Source organism: Myotis myotis, unplaced genomic scaffold, assembly GCF_014108235.1.
Source record: "Myotis myotis isolate mMyoMyo1 unplaced genomic scaffold, mMyoMyo1.p scaffold_m19_p_1, whole genome shotgun sequence".
Lineage (NCBI taxonomy): Eukaryota > Metazoa > Chordata > Mammalia > Chiroptera > Vespertilionidae > Myotis > Myotis myotis.
In genome coordinates this window covers 61,397,294-61,424,742 of record NW_023416313.1, presented here as the reverse complement: position 1 = coordinate 61,424,742, position 27,449 = coordinate 61,397,294, and the positions used below count along the sequence as shown (strand labels likewise).

Sequence of the window (27,449 nt, the reverse complement as noted above, 5' to 3'; positions counted from 1 at the left end):
GCGAGACAGTGACTGGATGCCCCCTGCACACCTCCTCTTGGGGATCAATCCCACACCCCTGGCATGTGCTCGGGAATCAAACCAGCAACCTTTCATTGCATGGGATGTTGCTCAACCAACTGAACCACACTGGCCAGGTCCACATCGAAGGTTTTGATACATTCCCCTCAGAAATATATAGAATATGCAAAATAAAACAAATTTCCAGAATGGGGGAATTCAGACATTCCAAGGAGCTTTTAAAAACCTCTTGTTGAACAACAATTTTTAAAACCTTTAAAAATAAAAATTTTGAATACCAACATTTCAAACAACTGAGTATCTTTTTATCTCATTAGGGAGATACATGAAGTCAAGAGATAGTCTAAACACCTGAAGATAATGGAGAATAAAATAAATTAAAGCAAGCTTTTCTAGACTTGGGGATGCAGAATATTAATAAAAGAAAAAGGCTAAGTATGTTATAATTACGCATTATTTTTTTAGAATATCTTGTCATGTGCATTCTGTGGATGTTTACTCTTTTATATCTTTTATTTTCATGGATTTAAGGTATTTTTAAAAAAATGTTTAAGGTTGTACAATAATATAAAATTAATAATGCCTCTGTTTGGATTAAGTGTTTAACTCTCTTTCTATTTATCATTTAAATTCTGAATAAATGCCTACATACATGTTAATTCAAGCTATACTTTGTCAGCCCTCAAAGTTTTATTAAAAGACTAGAGGCCCAGTGCACGACATTCGTGCACTGGGGGTAAGGGGGTCCCTCAGCCCGGCCTGCGCCCTCTTACAGTCCAGGACCCCTTGGGGGATCCTTAGAGCTGCTGCGGAGGCAGGAGAGGCTCCCACCACTGCCATTGTGCTTGTGAGTCCGGCTTCTGGCTGAGCGGTGCTCCCCCTGTGGGAGCACACTGACCACCAGGGGGCAGCTCCTGCATTGAGTGTCTGCCCCCTGGTGGTCAGTGCACATCATAGCAACCGGTCTTCCCACCATTTGGTAGATTTGCATATTAGTCTTTTATTAAATAGGATATTGTGGGAACCATGCCAGAGGTGCCTGTTAGTCAAGGCCAATTAAAGCATAGAGGCCTTATTGTCAATACATCAGATTGTCCAAGGCTACTCTGCACCTAGGCTAAGATACCATAAGCAGGTGCATGGAGCCACAGTGCATTGTGACCTTCTGCAGCCAAAATGATTGATGTCACTGTTGGCAACTGTCCTTCTTTGTCTCTGGAGTAATATACAGGTTACTAACCAGCTAGTGTGAGGAGCAGAGGTGGTAGGTACAGAGTATGTAGCTCCTATGTGTGCAGGAAAAGGCCAGAGAGCTCAGACAGAGCTGAGAACTGGTACTGCTATGATGTAAGGCTAAGAGCTCATAGAGATCTCAGATATAGCTACCATGTTAACCAGCCAATGTGCTGGGGGAGAAGTGAGGAGGTAGTTACTGTGTGAGGCTACAGAGACCAGCCAGGGAGACAGGACTAGCTGCTGAGCCAGAAAGGCTAGAGAAGCTGCTGAGGCAGAAAGCTTAGGTACCGCTACCATGTGAGGCCGTGAGTCTAGGCGGCAGCATGCGGCTGCTCAGATAATTACAGAGGCTGCTGCTACTGTGTAGAAAAGATATGTATATACCAGCTGGTGTATGGCTGCCGCCTGTATAGAACTGCTGTGAAGAATTGTTTTGTCTGATGGCTATATGGCCACTGGCTTCTGCAATAAAGACTCATTCTTATATACCCACAACCTCTCATGACTTCTCCGTCTAAGTAAGACCTGGCATCCTACAAGGTCCAGCCCTAGGCAAAGGGACTCAGCCCCAACACCTGTAACTGGAGAGCAGAGAACAAAGTTCCCAACAGCTAGTACAGTGGGCAGGGTTCAAGAAGGAACCTGCCCTGGCGTAGTCGGGAAGAATTTAGAAGAATATAAGAACTCAGAGAACTAGAGCCCTGCATGGCTCTTGCTGGCTCTAACAATCTTCATAAAGCCCAAACTAGAACTCAGGAAAACTCTGAATTAAAAACTATAAAAAACAGCCTAGATCATCAGGACCAATCTGAGGACACAGGGGATTTTCAAAGAAAGTTTTAAGTCAGACTAGATTAGATTGGAATTTTCAAGGTTTGATCATACTCATCTTCAGAGTTTCACAAATGCACTCCAAATATTAGAAAAAGAGAGAAATAGTTTTTCTTTATAGGACAAACAGAAAAACAAAGTTTAAAAAATAAAAAAAAATGTTTTATTTTAATGTGAAACAAAAGAGAATAAAAACTTTCCAAATTTCTTTTTTTACCAAACAACAGAAAGCTATCATAAAAGCCATGAAAACACTAGATTGTTATTGTCCTGCCATAAAGCACACCACAGAATATGCTATAGAAATTTGTTCATAAAATGCATCCTTCATCTCATCAAACCATGACTCTAGTAAAGAGCAAGTGATATGAGGATACTATTATATAACTCTATTATGATTAACTATCCATAACTAGGGTAAACAGAGAACCATTTTATTCTTTATTGAACCTGCTAGAAATGATATGAGAAATACAAAACTAAAATCCATTGGGTTACACTGTTTCAAATCACCAGGCAAGAGATCAAACACACTTTTTTCTGCAGTGATAGTAATGCCATCTGTAGGCACAGAATAGAGTCTATAAAATCCAACACATTTTAAAATATAAACAATGGCAGAATAATCTAAATTTAAATACCCAAGTTACTAGTTGATAAAATTTCTTTATAAATGATAGTGCTGCTTTCTTTATCTACTAAAATTAATTAAATTTCTGAAGATAATAACTCTCAATTTTATTTATCTTCCTCCACTCCATCCACACCCATAGGTAAAATTCTAGGATCTGGCCAGTCCAATGTTTCTTGTAAATCACTTTTTCTGGCAAAAACTCCATACTAAATATTATACTTCCGAATTTAGTGTGACGATGGACTCCCAAAGAAGTTTAAATGGGATGTGACTCTTTCACTTAAAAACTGAGATGTGATCTTACCTTTTGCGATAGCATAGAGGGACCTGGAGAGCATTATGCTAAGTGAGATAAGCCAGTCAGAGAAAGACAAGCACCATATAATTTCACTGATATGTGGAATCTAATTAACAAAATAAACTAGCAAAGTGGAGACAGACTCATGGATACAAAGAGCAGACCAACCTCAGAGGGGAGGGGTTGGGGTCTGGGAGAGAATAGTGAAAGGATTAAGCTCTGCCCACCCAACCCTCTAACTCCCCTTGGGAGGTACCTGGAGCAGCCCAGATGGAAGAGGGACACACCCTCTGTCACAGATAAAAAAAATCCCAAATTTAGGAAATTATAATATTTTAAAGGTGGGCTAGTAAGTTGTTAAAACATTGTCCTAGAAGGGACATTATAACTCTGGTCAAAATAGACTTGTCCTCTGCTTTAGAAGGAGCTATTATCTCTGTATTACAAGTTGAATCAACTTGGGTTTGTCACTCAGTATAATACATTTATGTTATTTAGCATAATGGCTTCTTCTATGGATGTTGGCATTGCTGCTGGTTTAATGCCTAAACAATTATACAAAATTTAAAATTAACTCCCAGAAAGCTATGTTTTTTTTACACCAATAATCAACTCACAGAAAGAGAAACTAAAAAAAAAATCTCATTTACCGTTGCACCAAAAAAATGAAGATACTTGGAATAAACTTAACTAAGGAGATTAAAGACCTGTACTCAAAAACTACAGGACGTTGAAAAAAGAGATAGAGGAAGACATAAACAAATGGAATAATTTACTATGTTCATGGATTGGTAGAGTCAACATCATTAAAATGTCCATACTACCCAAAGCAATTAATAGATTCAATGCAATCCCCATTAAAATACCAATGGAATATTTCACAGACCTAGAACAAAAATTCATCTGGAATAAAAATAAGACCCCGAATAGCTATAGCAATCTTGAAAAAGAAGAACAAAGTAGGAGGGATCACAACACCAAATTTCAAGCTATATTACAAAGCCACTTTTTTGTACTGGCACAAGAACAGACATATAGACCAAAGGAACAGAACAGAGAACCCAGAAATCGACCCAAGCTATTATGCTCAATTAATATTTGACAAAGGAGACAAGAGCATACAATGGAGTCAAGACAGTCTCTTCAATAAATGGTGATGGAAAAATTGGACAGATAAATGCAAAAAAAGAGGAAACTAGACCACCAACTTACACCTACATAAAAATAAACTCAAAATGGATAAAGAACTTAAACCTAAGATAGGAAACCATAAAAATCTTACAAGAATCTATAGACAGCAAAATATCAGACCTATGTCATAGCAATATCTTTACTGATACAGCTCCTAGGGCAATGGAAACTAAGGAGAAAATAAACAAATGGGACTAAATCAAAATAAAAAGCTTTTGCCCAGCAAAAGAAACCATCAACAAAACAACAAAAAAACCCACTGCATGGAAGAACATATATGCCAATGCTATTTCAGATAAGAGTTTAATCTCCAAAATTACAGGGAACTCATACAACTTAACAAAAGGAAGATAAACAATCCAATCAAAAAATGGGCAAAGGACCTAAATAGACACTTTTCGAAAGAGAACATACAGAAGGCCAAGAGATATATGAAAAAAACTCAAAGTCACTAACCATTGGAGAGATGCAAATCAATATGACAATGAGATACCATCTCACACCTGTCAGAATGTCTACCATCAACAAATCAACAAATGACAAATGCTGGTGAGGATCTGGAGAAAATGGAACCCTCGTGCACTGCTGGTGGGAATGCAGACTGGTGCAGCCACTGTGGAAGACAATATGGGGTTTCCTCAAAAAGTTAAAAATGGAACTCCCATTTGGCCCAGTAATCCCACTTCTGGGAATATATACCAAGAAATCAAAAACACCAATCAGAAAGGATATATGCACTCCTATGTTCATAGCAGCACAATTTACCATAGCTAAGATTTGGAAATAGCTTAAGTGCCCATCAGATGAGTGGATTAGAAAACAGTGGTACATCTACACAATGGAATACTAAGCTGCTATAAAAAAGAAAGAACTCTTAGTATTTACAATAGCATGGATGGACCTGGAGAGCATTATGCTAAGCAAAATAAGCCAGTCGGAGAAAGATAAGTATTACATGATCTCACTCATTTTTGGAATATAATGGACAACATAAACTGATGACAAAAACAGATCCAGAGACAGAGAAGCATTGGACATTCAAAAGTCAGAGGGAAGGTAGGAGAGGGTGGGGGTAAGGGAGAGACATCAACCAAAGGACTTCTATGCATGCATATAGGCATAACCAATGGACACGGAGACTGGTGGGGGAGCATGTGCTGGGGGGTGGGAGTGGCTGGGGAGGTGTCGATGGGGGAAAAAGGAGATATATGTAATACTTTAAACAATAAATAAAAAAATAAAACAAAAATAAACATTTTAATATCTGATCTATATACATTGTATGTCAATTTACTTTTTATGATTATTTAGGCTTTAGGGTTTTTATTTTTCTTTTTTATTGAAAGTGCTAAAACAAATCTTAAAAAAATAAAATTCATAAATAAATGAATGCTTTCTTTTCTTGTAAAATCCAGAAGTCAGGATTCAACTTTATAATAATCAACACGTATTCCATAAGAACATATATCATCACCTCAATTAAAATTTACAAAATAAATTTGACATTTATTTTAGCAATAAAGTTGTTTTCCTTCTCTGAGACATCCATATGCACTGTCTTCATGCACTGAAAAACATTTAGTCAGCCTCTCCCTACCTACATTTGTGTGAGGTGCTCTGGGAAATACAGAGAAAAGAAAGATGCGGTCCCTAGCTGAGAACACATGCACTGATCTGTTTGGTGTATTTTTTTTTAATATGTTTTTATTGATTTCAGATTCCAGAGAGAGGAAGGGAGAATGATAGAGAAAAGAAACATCAATGATGAGAGAGAAACATCTATCTACTGCCTCCTACACACCCCCTACTGGGGATTGAGCCTGCAACCCGGGCATGTGCCCTGAACAGGACTAGAACCCTGACCTCCTGGTTCATGGGTTGATGCTCTACTACTGAGCAACACCAGCTGATTATACACTGATCTTAATAACAACTAAATCATAGTATAAGGATATGAATGATTAAATGCATGTAAAACAGGTAAAATTTAAGGTTAAGAATTTGCAGAGTAGGGAGAAAAGGGCATGTTAACCTAGGCGTAGGGAATAAAATGTGCAGGAGTTTACAGTAAATCAGCATGGGGTATCGAGAGAATAATGAAAAGGGAACACTGACCAGAGCAGAGCAGAGACGTTACCTGCGAGATAAGGCTGAATAGCCACACTGTGAACAGCTTAGAACAAAGAATGAGCAGTTGAACTTTATCTTCTAGAAAACAGGGGGTTGCTGGATTTTCTGAAGAAAAATAGTTGATGAAATAAGTAAGACTGGGTTAGAAAAGAGAAAGAAGATAGTTATTCTCTCATGTTTTTCACTCTGCAGTATGTACTAGTCTTCTCACATCTCCCTCTCCCTCTCTGTCTCCCTTCTCCTTCCCTCCCTCTCTGTCTCCCTTCTCCTCCCCTCCCTCTCTGTCTCCCTTCTCCTCCCCTCCCTCTCTGTCTCCCTTCTCCTCCCCTCCCTCTCTGTCTCCCTTCTCCACCCCTCCCTCTCTATCTCCCTTCCTCCTCCCCTCCCTCTCTTTCCTCTCTCTCTTTTTACTACCCAGTACTTATTGGTCTTCTCACATATTATTTAATTCTTCATTCTATAGATGAAGAAACAAATTTGTAGGCATGAAATAACTTTCCCAAAGGCAACTGGTATGCAAATGCCAGAGATGGTATTCTATCCCATGTCTGTGTGACTTAATAGCTTCTCCTCCTAAACACTTTGCAATACTGCTTCCTGGTTATGAGACTACTGTAATATTTCATACATTTAAAGCAATGAACACTTTAACAACAGCATTGGTTATAAAAATGGAGAGTAGCCTTAGCCTGTGCTCAATGGTTAGAGCTTTGGCCCATGGACTGAGGGGTTGAGAGTTTCATTCTGGTCAAGGGCACATGACATGCAGGGCAAGTGCAGGAGGCAACCAATCTCTCTCTCTCTCTCTCTCTCTCTCTCTCTCTCTCTCTCTCTCTCTCTCTCTCTCTCTCTCTGTCTCTCTCCTCTCTCGTCTCTTCTTCTCACTCCCTTCCACCACTCTTTCTAAAAATCAATGACAAAAATAATCTGGGGTTAGAATTAACAAAAAGAAAAAGAGAGAGTAAATGATGAGGTTGAAAAATGGGTTTCAGAAAAAGAATAGAATTTAGTGACACATTGGCTAAGAAGAAAGCGGTATCTACTAATAAGTGGGGGTCCAGTATTAAGTTTTGGTGTTTAGAAAATGGTGGTAGAAATGAGTAGTAAATATTTGTGAAATGGAATATTAATACTAAGAAGCATCAATCTTGAACATGCTGTGTGTAAAGAGGGTGATGTATCTAACAAGGGAAATCAGCTTGTGAAGAGACTGGACCACAGATGCAGTGCTTTCTTCCATTCACCAATTATCCTCCCTTTATTAATTTCAAAATCAGATTTGTAAAGCATGACTTATTTATATCTACAAGCTTCTCTTTTCTCATAATTTTCATCCAAAAAATTTGTAAGTCTAAAATTAAACCTATCTTCTCATTATCTTAACATGTTCTTTTTTTAAATCAAAGACAATTTTTTTAACATAATCCAGTGAACTATTCTCCTTTCCTTCTGTGGAAAATTTGACTATGACAACCCTTTCCTACTTTGTTTAAGAATATTCTCCCCATTTCCCCACTCTTTGACCCTTTATTTTCACAAAATCTATACTTTTTATTAAGAGGCAGCATAATATACTGGTTAAGAGTATGAATCTGAAGCTCTTGGCTATTTAAAATCCTAACTTCAAAATACCACTGAATCTGAATTACCTATGCCGTAATTCATAGGGAGGTTAGGAAGATTAAATGGGATAATATTTGTAAATGACTTATAACAATATTGGCACATTGTGAGCACTATATAAATGTTTGGTACTTTTTTTATAACTGCTTCTTTGCATATCTTATCTTTACTCCCTTCTTCAGACCCACCTGTTTTTACTTTTTTCTTTCAATTTTCCTTTTCATTGCCCACTTCATAAATCACAGAGGGATAATGAATCATATCACTATTGAAGCATATCTAAGCAAATAAATTCACAAATATGTAAATTTTAGCATGACCTTTTATTCTAGCCTCTTCTGTATTGATGACTTATTCATAAGTCATATACATTAGCCACTTGGACAAACCACCACTACCTCAAATCTAACATAAATTAAATCAAACTCATGATTTTGTCTCCAGAACTAGAATTTTGAATATCCTTTCTTGTCATTCCCACCAAATTTATAAAGTGAAGACAATCTTTGATATGTCTTCTCCTCAATCCCTCTACAAAATCAGTCATTAATATCTACATTTCAACTCTGATACAACTTTCAGTCCCCTCTTTTATCCCAGAAACCTGACACTGCCCCACTCCACACTTATTACCTCAAACCTGGATCACCAAGCTGATCTTCATTCCCCCCAGCAATCTTTTTTTTTTTTTTTTCCATTTGAAGATCTAATTGGCTTTATTAAGCACTTCATGAATCAGGCAGCAGCTCTTCTAGCTACTAGAAGGGGTTGCACAAAATGGCAGGGTTTTGTAAGAAGAAGGGTGGGGCAAGGGAGTTATTCACAAAAGAAAAGAAAGGATTATTTTACCCCAGGACATTTTATTTGGGGTGGGGGAGGGAATGGCAAGGGGTCTTATCATGCAGATTGCCTCTTCTTACTATGGGGTAAGTGGATGGAGGGACCATGAGACAGATTACCTTATGGATCTTGACCAGAAAATTCCAGACTGGTTGATTAAAATTACATTTCTGGGACAGGTTGAAACTACAATTAGATCAGGTATTAAATCTAGGTTTGCTGTCATGGGCTTTAGTATGAGTGACACCATTTGGGGCCTGTGGTTTTCTCTTTAACAAAACAATCAAGGGATGCCATCCCTGCTCCCCGTGTTTCCCTTTTTCCTGGGGTATCTTATGTCCTCAGGCCTCCTGATTGCTTCCTCCAGCCCAGAGGCGTTACTGATGGTCTACTTCAAGCCTGGCGTGGGCGCGGCTTGTTCAGTGCTCTTTTGTTGATTGCAAAAGGGGTCCACATTGAGCCTGGAGACAAGGAGGCAATGACCAGAAGCAAGCAGTCTGGTTCATGGGGTTTTCATCTAGTTGGATGCTTCTGGGATTCATGGTATAGCTGGATAGGTTGATGATTGTTGGGGAAATGTAGCTAAAAACAAAACTATTCTCCCAATCCAGAAAATCTCCACAAAGGTAGTAGGAAAAGGAAACTGTTTTATTATTGAATAAGGATTAAGCCAGAATGTGATGCTCCTCACAGGCAATCTGCTAAAAGATGGCAAAGGCAGAAAGGAAATGCACCCCTCTGTATAGCCAAGCAGATACATTTCATCACCTACGTGTCCCCAAGATAAACAATATCTTGTTCTCAAGAGGACTTGTCAGAACCCTTGGTCACACATATCCCCCCAGCAATCTTTATGCCAGTAAATCCTGCCTATTGAAACCAGATTAATTTCTGGACAGGACTGCTGCTACTGTACAAAATATCAGCCTAAAATTAACTTAACCTCTTGGTCATTTGACAGTAAAACCATGAACGGAGCATTGCCCCTTTCTTGCTACCAGTACAAAGCTATCAAGCATCTTGCCACATGTACATACAGATGAATGTGTTAGAATACGCAGCTACCTTCTGCTTTTTAAATCAACATTGTAAGACTATGGCATATATAAGTATATATAAGTATATAACCATATACATTTTTGGTTAATCTCTTCCCATACTGCCTCTGCCCCGTCCCACTTCTGAGATTTATCAGTCTGTTCCATGCCTCTATGCCTCCATGCCGCTGGGCCTATTGTGTCGGTCAGTTTGTTTTGGTCATTAGATTCCACAAATAAGTGACATCATGTGAATGAGTCTATCTCTGTGTGGCTTATTTCACTTCGCATAATAAACTCCAGGTCCATTCATGCTGTCTCAAAGGATAAGAGATACTTTTTTTTTTTTTTTTTTTTTTTTTTTTTTTTTTTTTACAGCTGCATAGTTGTCCCTTGCTATGGAACTTTATTGATGGTCCTCTATGTACTAGTTAAACAGACAAAGTCATTAGGTCCCCTGTATATGATCTGGTTTTGACTTGGCTTCCTCTATTTAGGATGTTGGCTGATATATACATTTTCTAGGTTGCCATAACTAATACCACAGGATGAGTGGTTTAAATAACAGAAATGCATGTTCTCATAGTTCTGGAGACTTGAAGTCCAACATGAAAGTGTTGGGAAGTTTGGTTTTTCCTGAGGTCTCTCTCTTGCTGGCTTGCACATGATCATCTTCTTTCTGTGTCTTCACATGGTCTTCTCTCTGTCTCTGTCTGTGTCCAAATGTCTTCTGTGTGGTTGCATCCCTAGTGAGTCCCTCTTTTAGTATAAGGACACCAGTCATTTTGGATTAAGGCCCCATCCTTATAACCTTAATTATTCCTGTAAAGGCCTTATCCCCAAATGCAGTCACATTAAGAGTTAGGATTTCAATAGTGAAAATATGGGGGATCTATTTATTGTATGATGCCTTACTCCCATAGAGACTTCAGGCTTTAAGCTTGACTTGACTTTCTGAACAAGAGAAACTTTTTGAAAAATTTTATTTATTGTCTGAAGTTTTAGATATGTCTCATTTTTCCCCAAATGATCCCCCCATTCCCCAGCCATTCCCACCTCAGGCAAGCCCTCCCTGCCCCAGTGTCTGTGTCCACTGGTTATGCTAATATGCATGCATACAAGTCCTTTGGTTGCTCTCTAATCGCCCCCCTCCCCTTCCCCTGCCATTTGTCTCTGGATCTATTTTTGTTCATCAAATTATGTTGATCATTATATCCCACATATGAGTGAGATCATGTGATATTTATCTTTCTCCTACTGGCTTATTTCGCTTAGCATAATGCTCTCCAGGTCCATCCATGCTGTTGCAAATGGTAAAAGTTCCTTCTTTTTTATAGTGGCATAGTATTCCATTGTGTAGATATACCACAGTTTTTTAACCATCAACAAAACGATAAGAAAGCCCACTGCATGGAAGAACATATTTGCCAATGCTATTTCAGATAAGGGTTTAATCTCCAAAATTTACAGGGAACTCATACAACTTAACAAAAGGAAGATAAACAATCCAATCAAAAAATGGGCAAAGGACCTAAATAGACACTTTTTGAAAGAGAACATATAGAAGGCCGAGAGACATATGAAAATATGGTCAAAGCCACTAATCATCAGAGAGATGCAAATCAAAACGACAATGTAGTACCATCTCACACCTGTCAGAATGACTATCATCAACAAATCAACAGATGACAAGTGCTGGCGAAGATGTGGGGTAAAAGGAACCCTCGTGCACTGCTGGTGGGAATGCAGACTGGTGCAGCCACTGTGGAAGACAGTACACTGAGTATAGCATTTCCTCAAAAAGTTAAAAATGGAATTCTCATTTGACCCTGTGATCCCACTTCTAGGAATATATCCCAAGAAACTAGAAACACCAATCAGAAAGGATATATGCACCATGTTCATAGCAGCACAATTTACAATAGCTAAGATTTGGAAACAACTTAAGTGCCCATCAGCAGATGAAGGGAGAAACTTTTACAAATCTTTGCTGAGGGCAGCCCTGTCTTTCCTCCTTCCTTCTATTCTTCTTTCCCTCCTCTTGTAATTCTTTCTTTTTATAGCCTCAGAGACTTTTATTCAATGATATTTGTGGAAAAACTAAAGTCTCTGTATACATTGAATTGTATAAGATATAGTAAGGGGCCTATAATATAAGGTGCCATTTATAAACCAAATATTGAATATAAAAAATAAACACAAAGCTTAAGAAATTAGTCAATAAAACAAAAAGTTCTCTTCAGAAATGTAGGCACAATTAAAATTTCATATAAAATATTTTATTTAAAAAGTGATTTATTATTCCTATATTCTCTACTTAGATTCTGAATACAGGTATCATCATTTCTTTTTACCAAAATTACAACTATCACAAGCCAAATAGCATTGGTTATTACTTATTGATTGCTAATTTTTTTTTCCATCCAGATTTTTTACTATCTTGAACTTACTATACTTTGCCTCCCGAAGTCGTAGGATGATTTTGTAAGTCCATTTGAGCTTGTACTAGCCAAATATAAAATAAACCATATCTGGATTTTCCTTGTTATTTTCCATCTATAATAAGTATTACTTTTAAAGAAAAATTTCATGTACAATCAATACTATTTTTAAATTGTCAAAATGGATCTCATTTTTCATGATTTATTATTACTAAATATCCACTCCATTGCATTCATATTACTTACCATACAAATACACAGCATACATTTTTTGGGGAAAGCTATATTAGTTTGTGTTCCAATGTCTTATATTTTAATTTTTAGGGCAGAGTGTAAAGAACACTTCTAAATAATCTAAAATAGTATCAGTGGCTAAACTGATTGATAGTTTGATGTCTACCAGACCCTGTTAAAAATGATTAGCATTGTAACACATGTCTATCTGGAGGGGAAAGAAAAAGGTACAGAATCAATAGAATTATTGTTCTTTAAACACAAACAGGTATAGAGCTACCAGTCCTGTCACTATCTCAATCAGTAATTGTACAGAATAAAGTTCCATGGTGCTTGTGGCAGGTTGTCAACTTGACTCACTTTATACACAGTTAGTGAAAGCCTCAAAGCAGCTTAAAATCAGGAAAATAGATGCTAAACGACCATGAACAGCTACCGAAATGGTGCTGTTAAGGAAAATAATTCTCATTATAATAAGTTATCTTAATTAAAGCTAAATGCTTGCTTATTATCTCATGAACAGGAATTCAATTTCGGGGTAAACAAGAATAGCTGAGCGACCATGGATATCTGAAACAGTGATGAAAACATATCAGAAAGAAAGCACATTTATATTAGGCTGTGATTTAAATAAAAAGGTGTGTGTAGTGGGGTGAGGGAGGAGGTGGAGGCTGTTAGGAAACGATAAGTTCTGTGTGAGGAGGTACTTTTTGAGAATAAGGTGGAGTCCAGATCACTCCTACTCTGTGTAGCCAAACAAATCTAGAATTCCCTTAAGGTGATCAAAAAGGAAATGCCCTAGAGCTAGTAAGAGAGGGAGACTTGGTCATTAAAAAGTAGTCTATTTTTTGCTTTACTACTAAAGGGGAGAAAGATCAATGCATAGGAAACAACAGTGAAAGAGCCCAAAAGCCTACAGGAATAGTAAATTAAGTGGATCTTGTGGAGAAAAGCAGGAAGACAATAACTGACAAGTAAAGATTGTGAATGCAGGTGTGCTGCTTTCTAGGAGCATCTCACAAATTTTGGGAAGGTTGTGTGATCTCTAACAGCCAGATTTAATCTGACAGGAAGGAAGCGAACAGATGACTACTATACATTCAGGGTGTCTGCTCTCTGTACCTATTAAATTTTTTTTTCATTATTGATTTGAGAGAGAGAAACATTGATTTGTTGTCCCACTTACTTATGTATTTAATGGTTGATTCTTACATGTGCCTTAACTAGGGCTCAAAACCGCAACCTTGGCACCTTGGCATATTGGGATGATGCCCTAACCAACTGAGCTACCCAGCCATGGTCCCAACCCCAATACATGTGAATGCATACAACTCAACAACCCCCAACCCACCCTGGTACTTGTGTGCATGCACACACACATACACATATATACCTGGTGTCCTGGTATCTCTTCCATTCTCTAATATTGCAATATATCAAATGCATATTTGAGTTATTACATTGTGTGACTATCTTTCAATAATAAATTCCTATATTTGCTGTACGCACAGAGATGTAGATGTTACCTGCAGTGCGTTTGCTCTCAAAATCAGTGCCAGCAGTTACATGTATCCAAAGTATTATTAAGTGCCTTTTTTGTCCACTATTCATTACCAAAAATTGTTTGCTTTTCCAAAGGTTTCTTGAAGGCAAGAAAATATAACTTTGGTAAGTACTAAGCAATTTGCCAGTAAGATGGATAATATTAGGTATCAATTAAATAAAAATAAAATAAATGTCCAGATAAATAATTTAATAATATTTACAAATTGTAATTATCTCTCCAGTAGCAATTAAATTTGAAATCTCCCCAATGAAGGAAATTTCTAAAGTTGCTAAATAATTTTTCAATAATGTGTACTAAATGAAGACGCCTTATGATATTAGAAAATCAGCCATAGGTTTCAAACAGCCTTAGATTTCAAATGCAATAGAGGCATATTTGAACAGAGAACGTTCAGCAGATACTGAATTAGACCACACCTTATTTACAACCACATTTTCAAACCATGGCAGATATTCAATAGTTAAATGAAAGCAATATGCTGTGAGCTATTCACAAAGGCCTAAATAAGGAATAAATATTTTAATATCATTTAAGGTAACAGTGAATAAGAATTAAATTCCATCCTAGATTACATTATTAAAATAATGTTTTAAACAAACTGCCACCTTGAGGGAAAGCTAAATTGTTTGGGAAAAGATGTAGATGCACTAAAATTGTTTATATGTTGGCTGCAAACAGAAGCTAAGAAAATCACTTTAGTAATATAGAATTTCCTATAAGAAAATCACTTTAAAATAGACTTTCAGCCCTAGCTGGTTTGGCTCTGTGGATAGAGCATTGGCCCGTGGACTGAAGGGTCCCAGGTTTGATTCTGGTCAAGAGCACATGCCGGGGTTTCAGGTTTCATTCCCAGTGGCGTGTGTGCACGAGGCAGCCAATCAATGATTCTCTCTCATCATTGATGTTTTTATCTCTCTCACCCTCTCCCTTCCTCTCTGAAATCAATAAAAATATTAAAAAAAATAAAATAGACTTTTATTTCAGTGAACATTAGGAAACTAACATTTATGTAGAACTTTCCTTTGCCAAACACAATTTATATGTAAACTTCATGATATAATCTATAAGAATTTTTAATCCTCTTATTATATGTGAGGTAACCTAATATTCATCAAAGACATTGAATACATGTGAATAAAATAATATTCCTAAATTGTTATAGATCTAAGATTTGAATTCAGGTTTTGAATTCAGTTTTTTGCCTAATGGCTAAATAAATGATATTTATTTCACGAGTTGTCCTCAGACTTTGTGATAATAAAAATAACTAATACATATTCTGTATTGGTATGTGTCCAACATGGTTTCATGCATTTTATTTATTTACTAGAGGCCCAGTGCATGAAGTTCGTGCACAGGGGAGGGGGGGGGTGTCCCTCAGCCTGGCCTGTGCCCTCTCACAATCCGGGACTCCTTGAGTAGGGTCCCTAGGCCTGGCCGGTGATCAGGGCCTATTGGGGCTTTCCTTCCCCCAGCTGCCAGCAGCTGGTCCCACCCCCACCACTGCCACTGCTTGCCAACTGTGTGACACTGCCCCCCTCTCCCCTGCCACTGGTCACTTCCTTCTGCAGGTGACAGGTGTGGGGTTTGATCGCTTGTCTGGCCTGGGCCTCCCTCTATGGGGCGATCGATCGCAGGAGCCCCCAGATCGATCACCCAGCAGAGGGAGACCCTGCCCATCTGCTGCAGTGCTGCTGGCTGGGTAGCCTGGGCCTCCCTCTGTGGGGCGATCATGGGGCAATGGCAGGGCCCCCCAACCAATAGTATCGCACCCGCCTTGGCTGTCCTGGTGCCAGTGCATGTCATTGTGTGGTCGTCTGGAAGGTCATCCGGACAGTTGTTCTGCTGTTCGGTTGTTCAGTCAATTTGCATATTATGCTTTTATTATTATAGATTTATTTTTTAATCCTTATCCAAGGACACACTTAGAGAAAGGAAGGGAGAATGTGAGGGTGACATCGATGTGAGAGAGAAACATCGATCGACTGCTCTCTGTCTGTGACCCGACCAGGGACTGAACCCAAAACCCAGGCATGTGCCCTGACCGGGAATCAAACTGGCAACCCTTTGATGCACAGGATGAAGCCCAACCAATTGAGCCACTCCAGTAGGACTTTTTCATGCATTTTAAGCATATTAACACATTTAATGTTTTCAACAAACCTAAGTGATATGTTAATATTATTATCTCCTGAGCTTAACGTGCCTAGGGTCATTCAGCTAATAAGTAAATAGATGAGATATAGACTGTATATTCTAGCTCTCAAAATGAATGCTCCGAACTGCACAGTGCCTTCTCATGATATTTTCATCACCACACTCAAAAGTAGTATGACAGGCCAGGCCAAAAACCACATCTGGCCTGCTGCCTGCTTTTTACATGAAGTTTTATGGGAGTCTAGCTATGCTCATTTGTTTATGTCATAAAGCTGCTTTCTTATTACAATTTGGTTGAGTTGTTATATATAGACTAATATGCAGATTTGTCTCAATAAATATACTGTCAGCCCTCCATATTTCTAGGTTTTGCATCTGTAGATTCAACCAACTGTAGATCGAAAACAGTGTTTTCCATTCATGGTTGGGAGCCTGAGACTGCAAAGGGCCATTTTACATAAGGGACTTGAACACACCCAGATTTTGGTATCCCTTGTGGTCAATCCCCATAGATATTGAGGGATGACTATACTTTGGGGAAGGGTCAAAAATTATACGTGGATCTTAGAATGCATGAGGTCAGGGCCAGTGACTCCAGCATTGTTCAAGGGTCAACTATAGATCTATTTGTTTCAACATGTTGGCTGTAAATATAATTTGAGTCATTTTATTTATTTATTTATTTATTTTTTGTTTTTTTATTAATAACGAGTCCCCTCTGTATAGTCCACTTTCACTTTAAAAAGAACAGTATCAGAAAATAATCTACTTAAAACTATATTTGAAATAGTAAAGATCTTTACTTCTATTAGTAAATGTATGCTAAAATAAAGTCTATAGTTCAGTCACGTTTTCATTTTCATCAAGGTTAAAGTGAAAGAGTTAAAGAATCACTGCCTTCCATCTCAATGAGTCCCTAGATGCTGAAACACTTCTCATCTGTAAACATGAGAAAACTTTAAGGTTTATATCACTTTTAAGCAACTGCATTATGCTATCTAAATCTGTACCACCATGTTTTATATGCCCGGTGATTAAAATAGGCATTTTCACTGTAGCTAAATATTGCTTTGATTCTGATTTTCAAACAGAAACAAAAAACATTCCAGTCAAAATGTGTCTCAGAGGAACACAATTGCAGGCTTTCCACAGTACCATTTGCTCAATGGCTCTCTGCTCCCTGTCCCTCTCCCCTGCCAGAAGTGCCTAACACTCTAAGTATCCCCTGGAGAGCCAGTAGGGTGCCATCTGCTGTATATCCGCTGCGCTGCAGCCTGAAATCCTCAATGCCAAATTTAGCTCATATAATTACATAACAGTATGTGAGTGGTATTAAACCGACACACTAACGCCGGATTCATGAAGCAAATTAAAAGTCAGACATGCATAGCAAAACCATTTAGTGGTTATTTGATTAATTATTGAATATGGTTATAACACAAATAACCACAGCATTCAGGTACAATGCGAGTGGCATTTATTGTTAATACGGTGGGTTGCAGTTTTGTTTTTAATAAGCAATAAAATAACACACATAACTAGCAGATAACGTAAGCACGCTGACCAAGAAAGATTTTTCTGACTGATAGGCATATGCTTCCTCATGGTGACCCCACTCCATTTTTATTTCAACATCAAATAAACATCAGAAAATACCCTGACAGCAAAGAAGTAGCCGAAATATTTCTGAAGCTTTCATAGTCAGAGAGATGCAGAGGAAAACAAAATATTCCTTGTGGGAAGTGGTGATATATGAACATAAGGCATTCTATTAAACTAATATACTATACCCTGCTGGGAGAGTAATTTAGTATACACTTTTGAAAAACCTTGATCATATCTAGTAGTTTTGAACATGCATTCTACCACTTCTGGAAGATACCAGATTTTCTTGAAGAAATTCAGCACCTTGCAACAAAGTCACATGCACCAAGTGAGAGGTGAAATTCAAGTTGAGCAGTCTGTTCTAATATAGACTACCATATCCTGATCACTATGCTAGATTGACTTTGCAGTGTAAGTAAAAACCTTAAGTAATATAAATAATATTTTAAAAGAAAAAGAATACCTCAGTGTAGTGGGTTCCCTTATGTAAAATGAACTTTTGGGTATCATTGTGATTGAACCTAATAAAATCTATAGTATCTTTCCAAAACTAAATGTTTTACTTTAAAAGATATTTTAAAAATTCTTTTGAGACATGTATTATTCATTTGCATATCCTTAAAATGCATAGACCAAGGCCTTGTAAAGAAATGAATTAATACTATAACAACTTAGAACCACCTAGAATGGTTACTATTTCTATTCTAGGCTTTGGTTTATAAATGAACACTTTGACTAGGTTATCTTACATATTGAAATTCATAAAGCCCAGGTAATATGCTATGGGGTTGATTGATGTATGATTGCTTATCTTTTATTATCATGCTTACACCTCAGCACCATGTCTTAACTTGGCTTTTTTAAAGTAATATTTTCTCTTATCTTCTTGACACTACACCCTTAGTGTTCTTCTCATCTTACTGGAATCTCTTTTTCCTGCATATCTGATCATTGAACATTGGATTATCTCACCTTGGTTTTAGATACAAGTTATTTCGTTCATAGGTTCAAACAGAATATATTTAATTATAAATAATCAACCCTGATCTTTCTGGTTTTGCAGAGACATTAATTCAAATTTCTACTTCACACACACACTTGCATGCTAAGTAAGCGCTTTAGCCTTAACCTGGCCGAAACGAACTCTAGTTTCCTCCCTGCTTCACATAGGTTGCTCCTTTCCTAGTGTTCCCGGTCTCAGAAAATGGCAACCACATCTGCCCATTGCTTAAACTGCAGCTCTCAGTTACCTTTTTTCTTTCTTTCTTTTTCTGTCACCCAGTTTCCAATTCAACAGCAAGTACTGTTGACATTACTTACAAAACATGTCACACATCTTTTCCTTTTTCTCTCTTTTAACTGCTGCTATCATGGTTACCATCATTTCTCACTTGGAGAACCATTTGTATACTGTAAACAGGAAATTTAATTGACATGTAGTAGTTCTTCTGCCAAAGAATATCAGGTCAAACGTGCTGCCACAACTGAAAGTTCAGAAAAGCATGAGTGGCAAAAATACGTCTACTTTTAGTTTCAGCCAGTGTAGCCTTTATTAACAATTAATGCTGAATTAGTCAATAACTACAAGATTTTGTCATATTAAAGAAAATTTACTGGTACATTTCCAAGTGTTTGAGAAATCTCAAATATCACCCACCTCGCTCAACACAGTAATAATCACACAAACAAAATCATTGCAGTAGCTCATTACATGGGTCCTTACCATACACTCCCACTGTGAAAACCTCTTATATGCACTTTATTGTTTAATTGTCCAAGTAACCCTATGAGATAGTAATATTGACTATGATGAAATAGACTCAAAAACCTTAATCAACTTGTGGCAGCTAGTAAGTGGTAGAAGTGAGAATCACATCTAAATCTTCATCATTCCAAACACTTGCGATTTGTGTTACTCTAATATACTTCCTCCCATGGGACTCCATGAGTGAAATGGGGCTGGGTTTAGGAAAGAATTTTTCTCTGACTTCTCTCATCTCTCCCAGAGCACTGTTGAAAGTTAAGGCTGCTTACATAGCAAAAGAGTCATTGATTATACTCCCTTCCCTTGCTATCTATTCTCAAGATCAGTTCTATTCCCTCACAAAGAGCCAGGCTGTATGTAGGCAGAATATTCTTATTCAAAAACCTACTCATTCTCAGTAAATATAAGGCCACAAGTTTCTTCAGAGTGTATGCAATGGGACCCATTATCATATATGAAGACAATGGTGCACAGTTAAATTTTTTTAACTTTTTCTAAAAATGGGGGGAGGGGAAAGCTCTAACAACAATTTGTAAGAATTCACACCACCATCCTAATTTGGTCTGCATGATAACCGGTCAGAGTTCATTCACTAGTACAGGTCTCCCAGGGGAAGAACAAAAATTCCACAGAATGACACCATTAACAGTGATGCTATCAGTTATGTAATGATATCCCACGTGCTGTTATCTTAAGCATATAATTTGATGAGCTTTATTAAAAATGGAAACCTATGCAACCACAACACCAATCCAGATATACATATTTTTATGAACTTAGAAATTAATTTAGAATATGCAGAGCTAGTCTGAAAGATGAAAAGTGCTGCAGAGTACTGAGTTCAGTCAAAAAGTGCATTTATCTCTAACTGGTTTGGCTCAGTGGATAGAGCATCGGCCTGTGGACTGAAGGGTTCCAAGTTTGATTCCAGTCTGAGTTGCTGGCTTGAGCCTCAGTAGGGGGCATGCAGGAGGCAGCCGATCAGTGATTCTCTCTCATCACTGATGTTTCTATCGCTCTCTCCCTCTCCCATCTTCTCTGAAATCAATAAATATTTTTTTTTAAAGTGCCTTAATTGAGGTTTAAGGATATGTCTCACAAATACTCTCAACAGACAATTAAAATTATAAAATCTTAAAGGGTTGTCTCTCAGCTATTTCAAGTTAAGAAGGACTTATCTTGAAAATATGGGTGGGTATGGCTTTTGTCTGATAGAGTGAATTCCTATATGGCTTTTGTCTGATAGAGTGAATTCCTGATAAGGTTGAGAGATCCCAAAATAATTTAAGTGAATTAGATTTAGAGAAACACGCTGTACTTTAGACTTAAGTGGAAAAAGAAGTTACAAAATTAAAAGAGGCCTTTAGAGTATGTCTATGAGCACAAATAAGGATGAGAAAACTATTCAGCTGTAATCATGTGCTAAGTTTACATGAAAATAAAGAATGACTAGGAGGGTAGAACCTTGAGTACAGAGGGAGGAATTAAAAGCCATGGAGAATTATTCTCAGGCTTTAAGTCCTAATCAAGAAACTGCTAACCTATGAATTAATTCACAGTCTTCAAATGAAGGACTGTACTTGAGTCATTGTACTTAAGCCTCATCTACATCTGCACATGATTTACATGGTAAAATTCTGTACTTTCAGCTGATGCTGTAATGCAGAGGCAGGGACTATCCAGCCCATGGACCATATAAGGCCCAAGAAACCATTTGGTCTGGTCCTGCCAAGGCATTAGGGGTGAGTTCATTAAATGTCTGACCAAATATAGCAGGCTAATTTTTAAGTTGATAATTTTGTATGGCCCATGAATGACGATGATGATATATATATATATATATATATATATATATATATATATATATATTCTCCAAATGGCCCTTGCAGTATAAAGGTCCCCCACCCCTGGGAATGGAATGATTCTTTGGGTGGCATTAGGAGAGGGTAAGTATACTTTGCATTGTGAGAGATGCATCATTGGGGGCTAGAGAGTAGAATGTGGAAGCCAGCTTCCAGATGTTCTACTATGTTCCTCACCTCCTGGTGGCCAAATCTCTGTAAAGTGCCTCCCCTACTGAATCAAGGTTGCTGTTGTCATCAATAAATAAATTTGACAAAAGTGATGTTATGTTACTTCTGAGACTAGGTTATAAAAGAACAGCACAAACTAAAAGGAAACAACAGAAACTAGCTCTGTACAGTAGATATCCTCTTCTTTTATAGATAACGGAATCACGTTTAAAAACATTAACAAAAGAAGAAAAAATGTCTCTTCTGCTGTAGTCACTTCTTTTATCATGAATAGTAAAGAATAAAGTAACAGTAGAATTTCTGTGGGGCCAAAGTCAGTTTGTTTTTGTTATTGTTTGTTTTTAAATAAAGGAGCTGATGTTTGGGGTTGTTGGGAATACTTCTATGCATTTTAATAATAGCAACTGATCTTCAAAGAAGGGGAAGGGCAAAATTAGGAGTATGAGATTCCATTCAGATTATTCACATTTGACTCACCTTAAAATTAAAATCTGAGATGTCACCTGAGCTCCATTAGGAAAAATTTCCAATAAGAGCATTTTCTAGTAGGATATATTAAACTCATTAATCACCTTTTTATCTTAAAAATCAAATAACTGAGTTCTGCAGTTAAAAAATAATCTGTATACAAAAGTCAGACTAATATGGATCATAAAAAATAAGTTCATCGTTCATGGTCACAGACAACACTGTGGTAAAAACCAGGTGAGGAGTGGACGCAGAACTGAGAGGAGCTGGGCTAAGGGAGGGGGAAATGGGGAGGGGACATCTATAATAGTGTCAACAATAAAAAATAAATTTAAAAAGATAAGTTCACAAAATAGGAATAAACATTATTGTTCTATATTAAAAAGTATTGTTAATTTAAAATGGATAGTTGGTATTAAGCTCAAACATAGTAATGAAATGTGAATTGCCGTTTGAAAATTTCTGGTTTAAATAAAAAAAAAAACATTTCAATAAACCATTTCCTTTAAAGACATCTATTATGAACATCTTATTACTACAACACTTGACTATGCTGACCACAATATTTCTTTTCTTGTTGACCATAAAGAATTTAAGACTCCCTGCTCACTGAAGAGGCTTAAATAAATAGATGTAATTATTGCTCATTGTACATCAGCTTCAAAAATCAATTCTCTTCAGTTTCTTCAAACACTGTTTCATGAAGAATAACAGACAAGTATAAAATGGATAAAAGTATAAAAACAACCTCAACATATTCTGAACATTGACTTTACGGTGAATATTACTAGATAGCTTTAAACTATAAAATTAAGTACCCTAAGAAAGCCTCGTGACTCTCCCAGATGACAGCTCTTCTACTCCCCTTTACTTGCATGAATTTTCTAAATTAAAATATGTGACCAAAGAGAGAAGTAAGAAGCTGAATAGTTGAATGTTACTGACTTTGAGATTAATATCTTAAAGATTAATATCTTTTAATACTACCGCCATTATTAAGTTTGCCTTGTTCAAAGAGGTTCAGGTTATACGTTAAGCCAAATGTCAGAGAGATTCCACAAGTGCAGCAAATGCTTATATTGTCAATACAGAAACAATATTCATTCAGAGAGCAGTGTGTTGGTAAATATTTTACAAAATGCTCACCAAAAATTAAAAGCACTAATTTACAGTGTTTGCCGACTTCTGTGGCATAATACTTCTATTTGGCTGATTTCATGCTACCAAAATGACCTAAATGAATCTACAATTGGGAAATATGCACCATAGGTATTATATAGGATTTCTACAAATAAATCCAATAGATATAAATAAGCTCACAAGTATAGTTAACAGTAAAATATAGTACAATAACTAGAAAATGAGTTTTGAGTTTTGATTATGCTGTTAAAAATATAATTTCTTTTGTTACACATGTAGGTAATTTAATTTTTTATGCCTGTGCTTAACCACCAGCTCTTAAACTTCCTGAAATGCTAACAGCAATCCAGTATCAGCACAGCATTCCTACATACTACTGCATATATTGTAAGACCACCTAGCTACATAGTCACAGGTATGGGACATAGAGATTTCCAATTTTTGCTTCAAGGGCTGAAAAGAACACATGACTGAATGTCCTCAATAATCTGTGGAAATCATTTTCATTAAGTATCCTTCTCTCTTCCTGATTCCATTCTGGCCTCTAGTGGTAGCTGCTAGCATTCTTATTATTATCAGTGTTAGAAAAGCAATTATCAATGATCATCATTGTAAAGTTAACCATAATATGATTAATTTCTCTTTTCAAACTATTTATTAGTACTTCCTATCAATAAAGAGAAACAAGTGAACGATCATGGGATATAACAAAAATCCACTGAATTTGAAGTCAGAAATCTCAGACTGTTGTCTTGAATTTGAATGTATATATTTTAAAAAATCCCTCAAAGAAAATAATTGGAGTAATTATAAAAATAAAACCATAAGACACTTGATTCTAAAGCATAGCTGACTCCTGGACAGAAAGGTGAAAGAATGCATTATGCATTTTCCTGAGCAGTTTATCATCTAAATGAGCATAGGCTGTGGGAAGGCAACTATATTCAACAGGATAAAATCAAAGATTCAGATTACATTTTACCGGACTGATTTTCATTGCAACTAAATGACTAAATTGTCATTGTTATACTAGAGGCCTGGTGCATGAATTAGTGCACGGGTGGGGTCCGGCCAGCCTGCCCCAATGGGGACTGATCCAGCCAAGCCAGCAGGGGGAAGGGGCCACGGGAGGTTGGCCAGCTGGTGCCGTCCCCGATAAGGCCAGGGCAGCTGGGGGAGGGGCCACCCCCTGATCGGACAAGTTAGTGGACCTCAGTGTGTGTCAAAGTGACCGGTCGTTCTGGCATTCTGGTCACTTGGCTTTTATATATAGATAGAGAAATAAAGCCTCAGTATGTTTAAAGTGAAATTCATTTAATGTGTCTCATTAGCTTTATCATAGCATATAAGCATAGCAGCTGATGCCTATTTCTCTTTACTTGGTATCAATTACTTTTTAAAATTCCTTCACAGAATATTAAAATTTTAGAGCTGATGAGTATGTCTAGAGCAGAACTTCAAACACTTGATCCCTGCCCTGTGTAATGCAGTTAATTTGTGACAGAAGTGGGGACTAACCAGGTCTGTCTGTATACTAACACCAAAAGACATTACTCTTAGAGTAAACCATTACCTCTTGAAGAACTCTCTTCATCTTTAACAATAGTGTCTTGACAGCTGTGCAGTCCTGTAACATCAGTCTGAAGGGCAGAGAATCTATGCCTCCATTTTCTTCCACACCTTGCAGGGGCCAGTCTGCAGATGGACTACTGGGCATTCGGCTAATATGTGAACACCTGCCTTCCTGATCAACGTCTTTTGTTAACTTCAGTGAAAGGTTCCTAATAAGAAAAATAATAAACAACAATTACAATGTAGCATATTCACAGCAGTATTTTCCAAGTTGTCCATCAATGTCAACAGTGAGCCAGAAAATATTTCCTTGTGACCCTCACATGCCCTCCTATCAGTCTTTAAGAATTCTAAGACTTTTTGTGAAAATTATGAAATGAGCCAATTGAATATTTAGTGGTGTGAGAGTGAATAAAGGAAATCTCTTTTTTTATTAAGTTAGGGAGGACAGAAGGAGGCGCTCTCACACACTACCACTCCATGTCAATTGCAAATCTCAATAGGAAGAAGCCTCAATTACAGACCCCTACAGGAAGAAAGGTACATTGTATTCCCATCAAGAAGTGTCTCAACTACTGCAGCAGCAGGAAGGAAGAGTTCTCCTGGCCCAGCCACAAGCCCAGGGGTTGGGAACCTCACAACTTAGCCAACTGGAAACCATTACCTCCCTGAACTCTCACTTTCTTCCACTGAAAGCACCCCCTGAGTTTCCTTCTTTCTCTTTTCTTCTTTTTTTTTTTTTATACAGTAATGTCCCTCTCCTTTTCTGCTGGATTACCTATAGTTTTTGTTAGAGAATGCTTGTCCCAAATTGCAATTCACTGTTTTCCTGAATAAACCCACTTTTTTGTTGGTAAAATAACTGGCTGTTCTATTTTTAAGGTCAACAATGGTAAGATTCACTGACAATCACCATAAAAAGTGATTATCCCCCCAGGATAGAATTTCTTTCTAACAGTGTGTTTATACTTGTTAAACTCTTTTAAAAATATGGAAAGTCAACAGAAATCGCTGAAAGAGAAATTTCTTACAAAGGTGTTCTGAAAATAGTTTAAAAATTAATTGGAAAGTTAATCCAATACATTTTTATATATTATTTATCAAATTATATGACAAACTTAGTTACTTAAATTGGAAAAAAAATAACAACAAAACTTGCCTTGGAACTTGCCACCAAGGTCAGGCAAGGATGCAAATAAGAAACTATATCCTCAGCTAATTTTATTCAAATTTCATTATTTATAAATAGTGTGATTTAATTTATAAAGTATTGAATAGTTAACAAAGAAAAAACACAATTTTGGATCACACTAAAATGTTTACTCGTCTTCATAGGTACATTCATTGGTTACAATAATATTACTATCCCCATTATCTATCTATATATAAAAGCCTAAGTGACCATTACAACCAAACAACCGGTCGCTATGACATGCACTGACCACCAGGGAGCAGACACTCAACGCAGGAGCTGCCCTCTGGTGGTCAGTGCGCTCCCACAGCCAACCTCCTGTGGCTGGCCAAACTCCTGTGGCCTTCCCCACCAGCCGGTCAACCTCCAGCTGTCCCACCCCGAGCCAGTCGGCCAACCTCCTGTGATCCCTCCCCCTGGCAGATCACCAACCAACCAGGCTGAGGGACCCCACCTGTGCACAAATTCATGCACCGGGCCTCTAGTCCTATATAATAAAAGGCTAATATGCAAATTGTCCCTACAGGCAGGAGTTCAACTGACCGAGAGTTAGACATACACTGACCACCAGGGGCAGCGCAGAACATGACGGGCATTGGTGATGCGGTGCTAACAGCCAGCGGCAGTGAAGGCACTGCCAGCCACAATGGGCCCTGACGACAGCGGGATTGTGTCGGGCCAAGGCAGGTGTGAAGGGAGGCCCCTGCTGGGGCAAATTTTGTGCACTGGGCCTACAGTATATATATAATGAAATAATTTTTTTAAAAAGTCATAGCTAACATTTTTTGATAGCTGACTGTGGGCCAAGTATTGTGCTATCCATTTCATGTGTGTTAATTCAATAAAGCCCAAGAGGTAGATAAAATGAACATTTTCACTTTACATATGAGGAAACTAAGGCTCACATAAATAACTTTGCTCAGAGTTAAAGAGCTACTAACAGATAGACCTGGATGACCCAACATAAGCACTCTTGCACGATAAGATTTTTTTTCATACTAACCACATAATGTGCTAATATATACAGGGTATCCCCCCAAAACAGTACACACACTTTAACAGCTGATTGCTCAATTCTGAAAATGAAATGTATTTTAATAAGCATTGCGTTTCTAATTATTCAAAGTGTGTATATACATTTTGGGGGGACACCCTACATATAATAATGCTTAATGTATCTCAGTTTTGTAAGGACTTTATATATGTTAAACCACTTAATACATATAGCAACCTTTTGAGGTAGATAATATTATAATCCCCATTTCATAGTTGAAGGATTTAATCTCAGAGACGTTAAGCAACATACTGATGGTCACACAGCATAAAAGGGACAGAGCTGAGATCTGAATGCAGGCAGTTCACTCGAACTCTAAATTACTACATAATTCTGCATCTCATGTGAAAAAAGCAAGCAAATAAACAAAAACAAAAATG

General features: G+C 37.5%; 1 protein-coding gene across 3 annotated transcripts in view; it reads right to left on the bottom strand.

Annotated features, from left to right (window-relative positions):
- Window positions 1-27,449, bottom strand: part of CCSER1 (coiled-coil serine rich protein 1) — an 801,991-nt gene that overhangs the window by 338,200 nt on the left and 436,342 nt on the right. For all 3 annotated transcript variants that reach the window (XM_036339701.1, XM_036339716.1, XM_036339709.1), the window contains exon 6: window positions 24,825-25,032. In XM_036339701.1, the coding sequence (XP_036195594.1) occupies window positions 24,825-25,032 (208 nt within the window). The remainder of the gene's footprint in view (window positions 1-24,824; window positions 25,033-27,449) is intronic.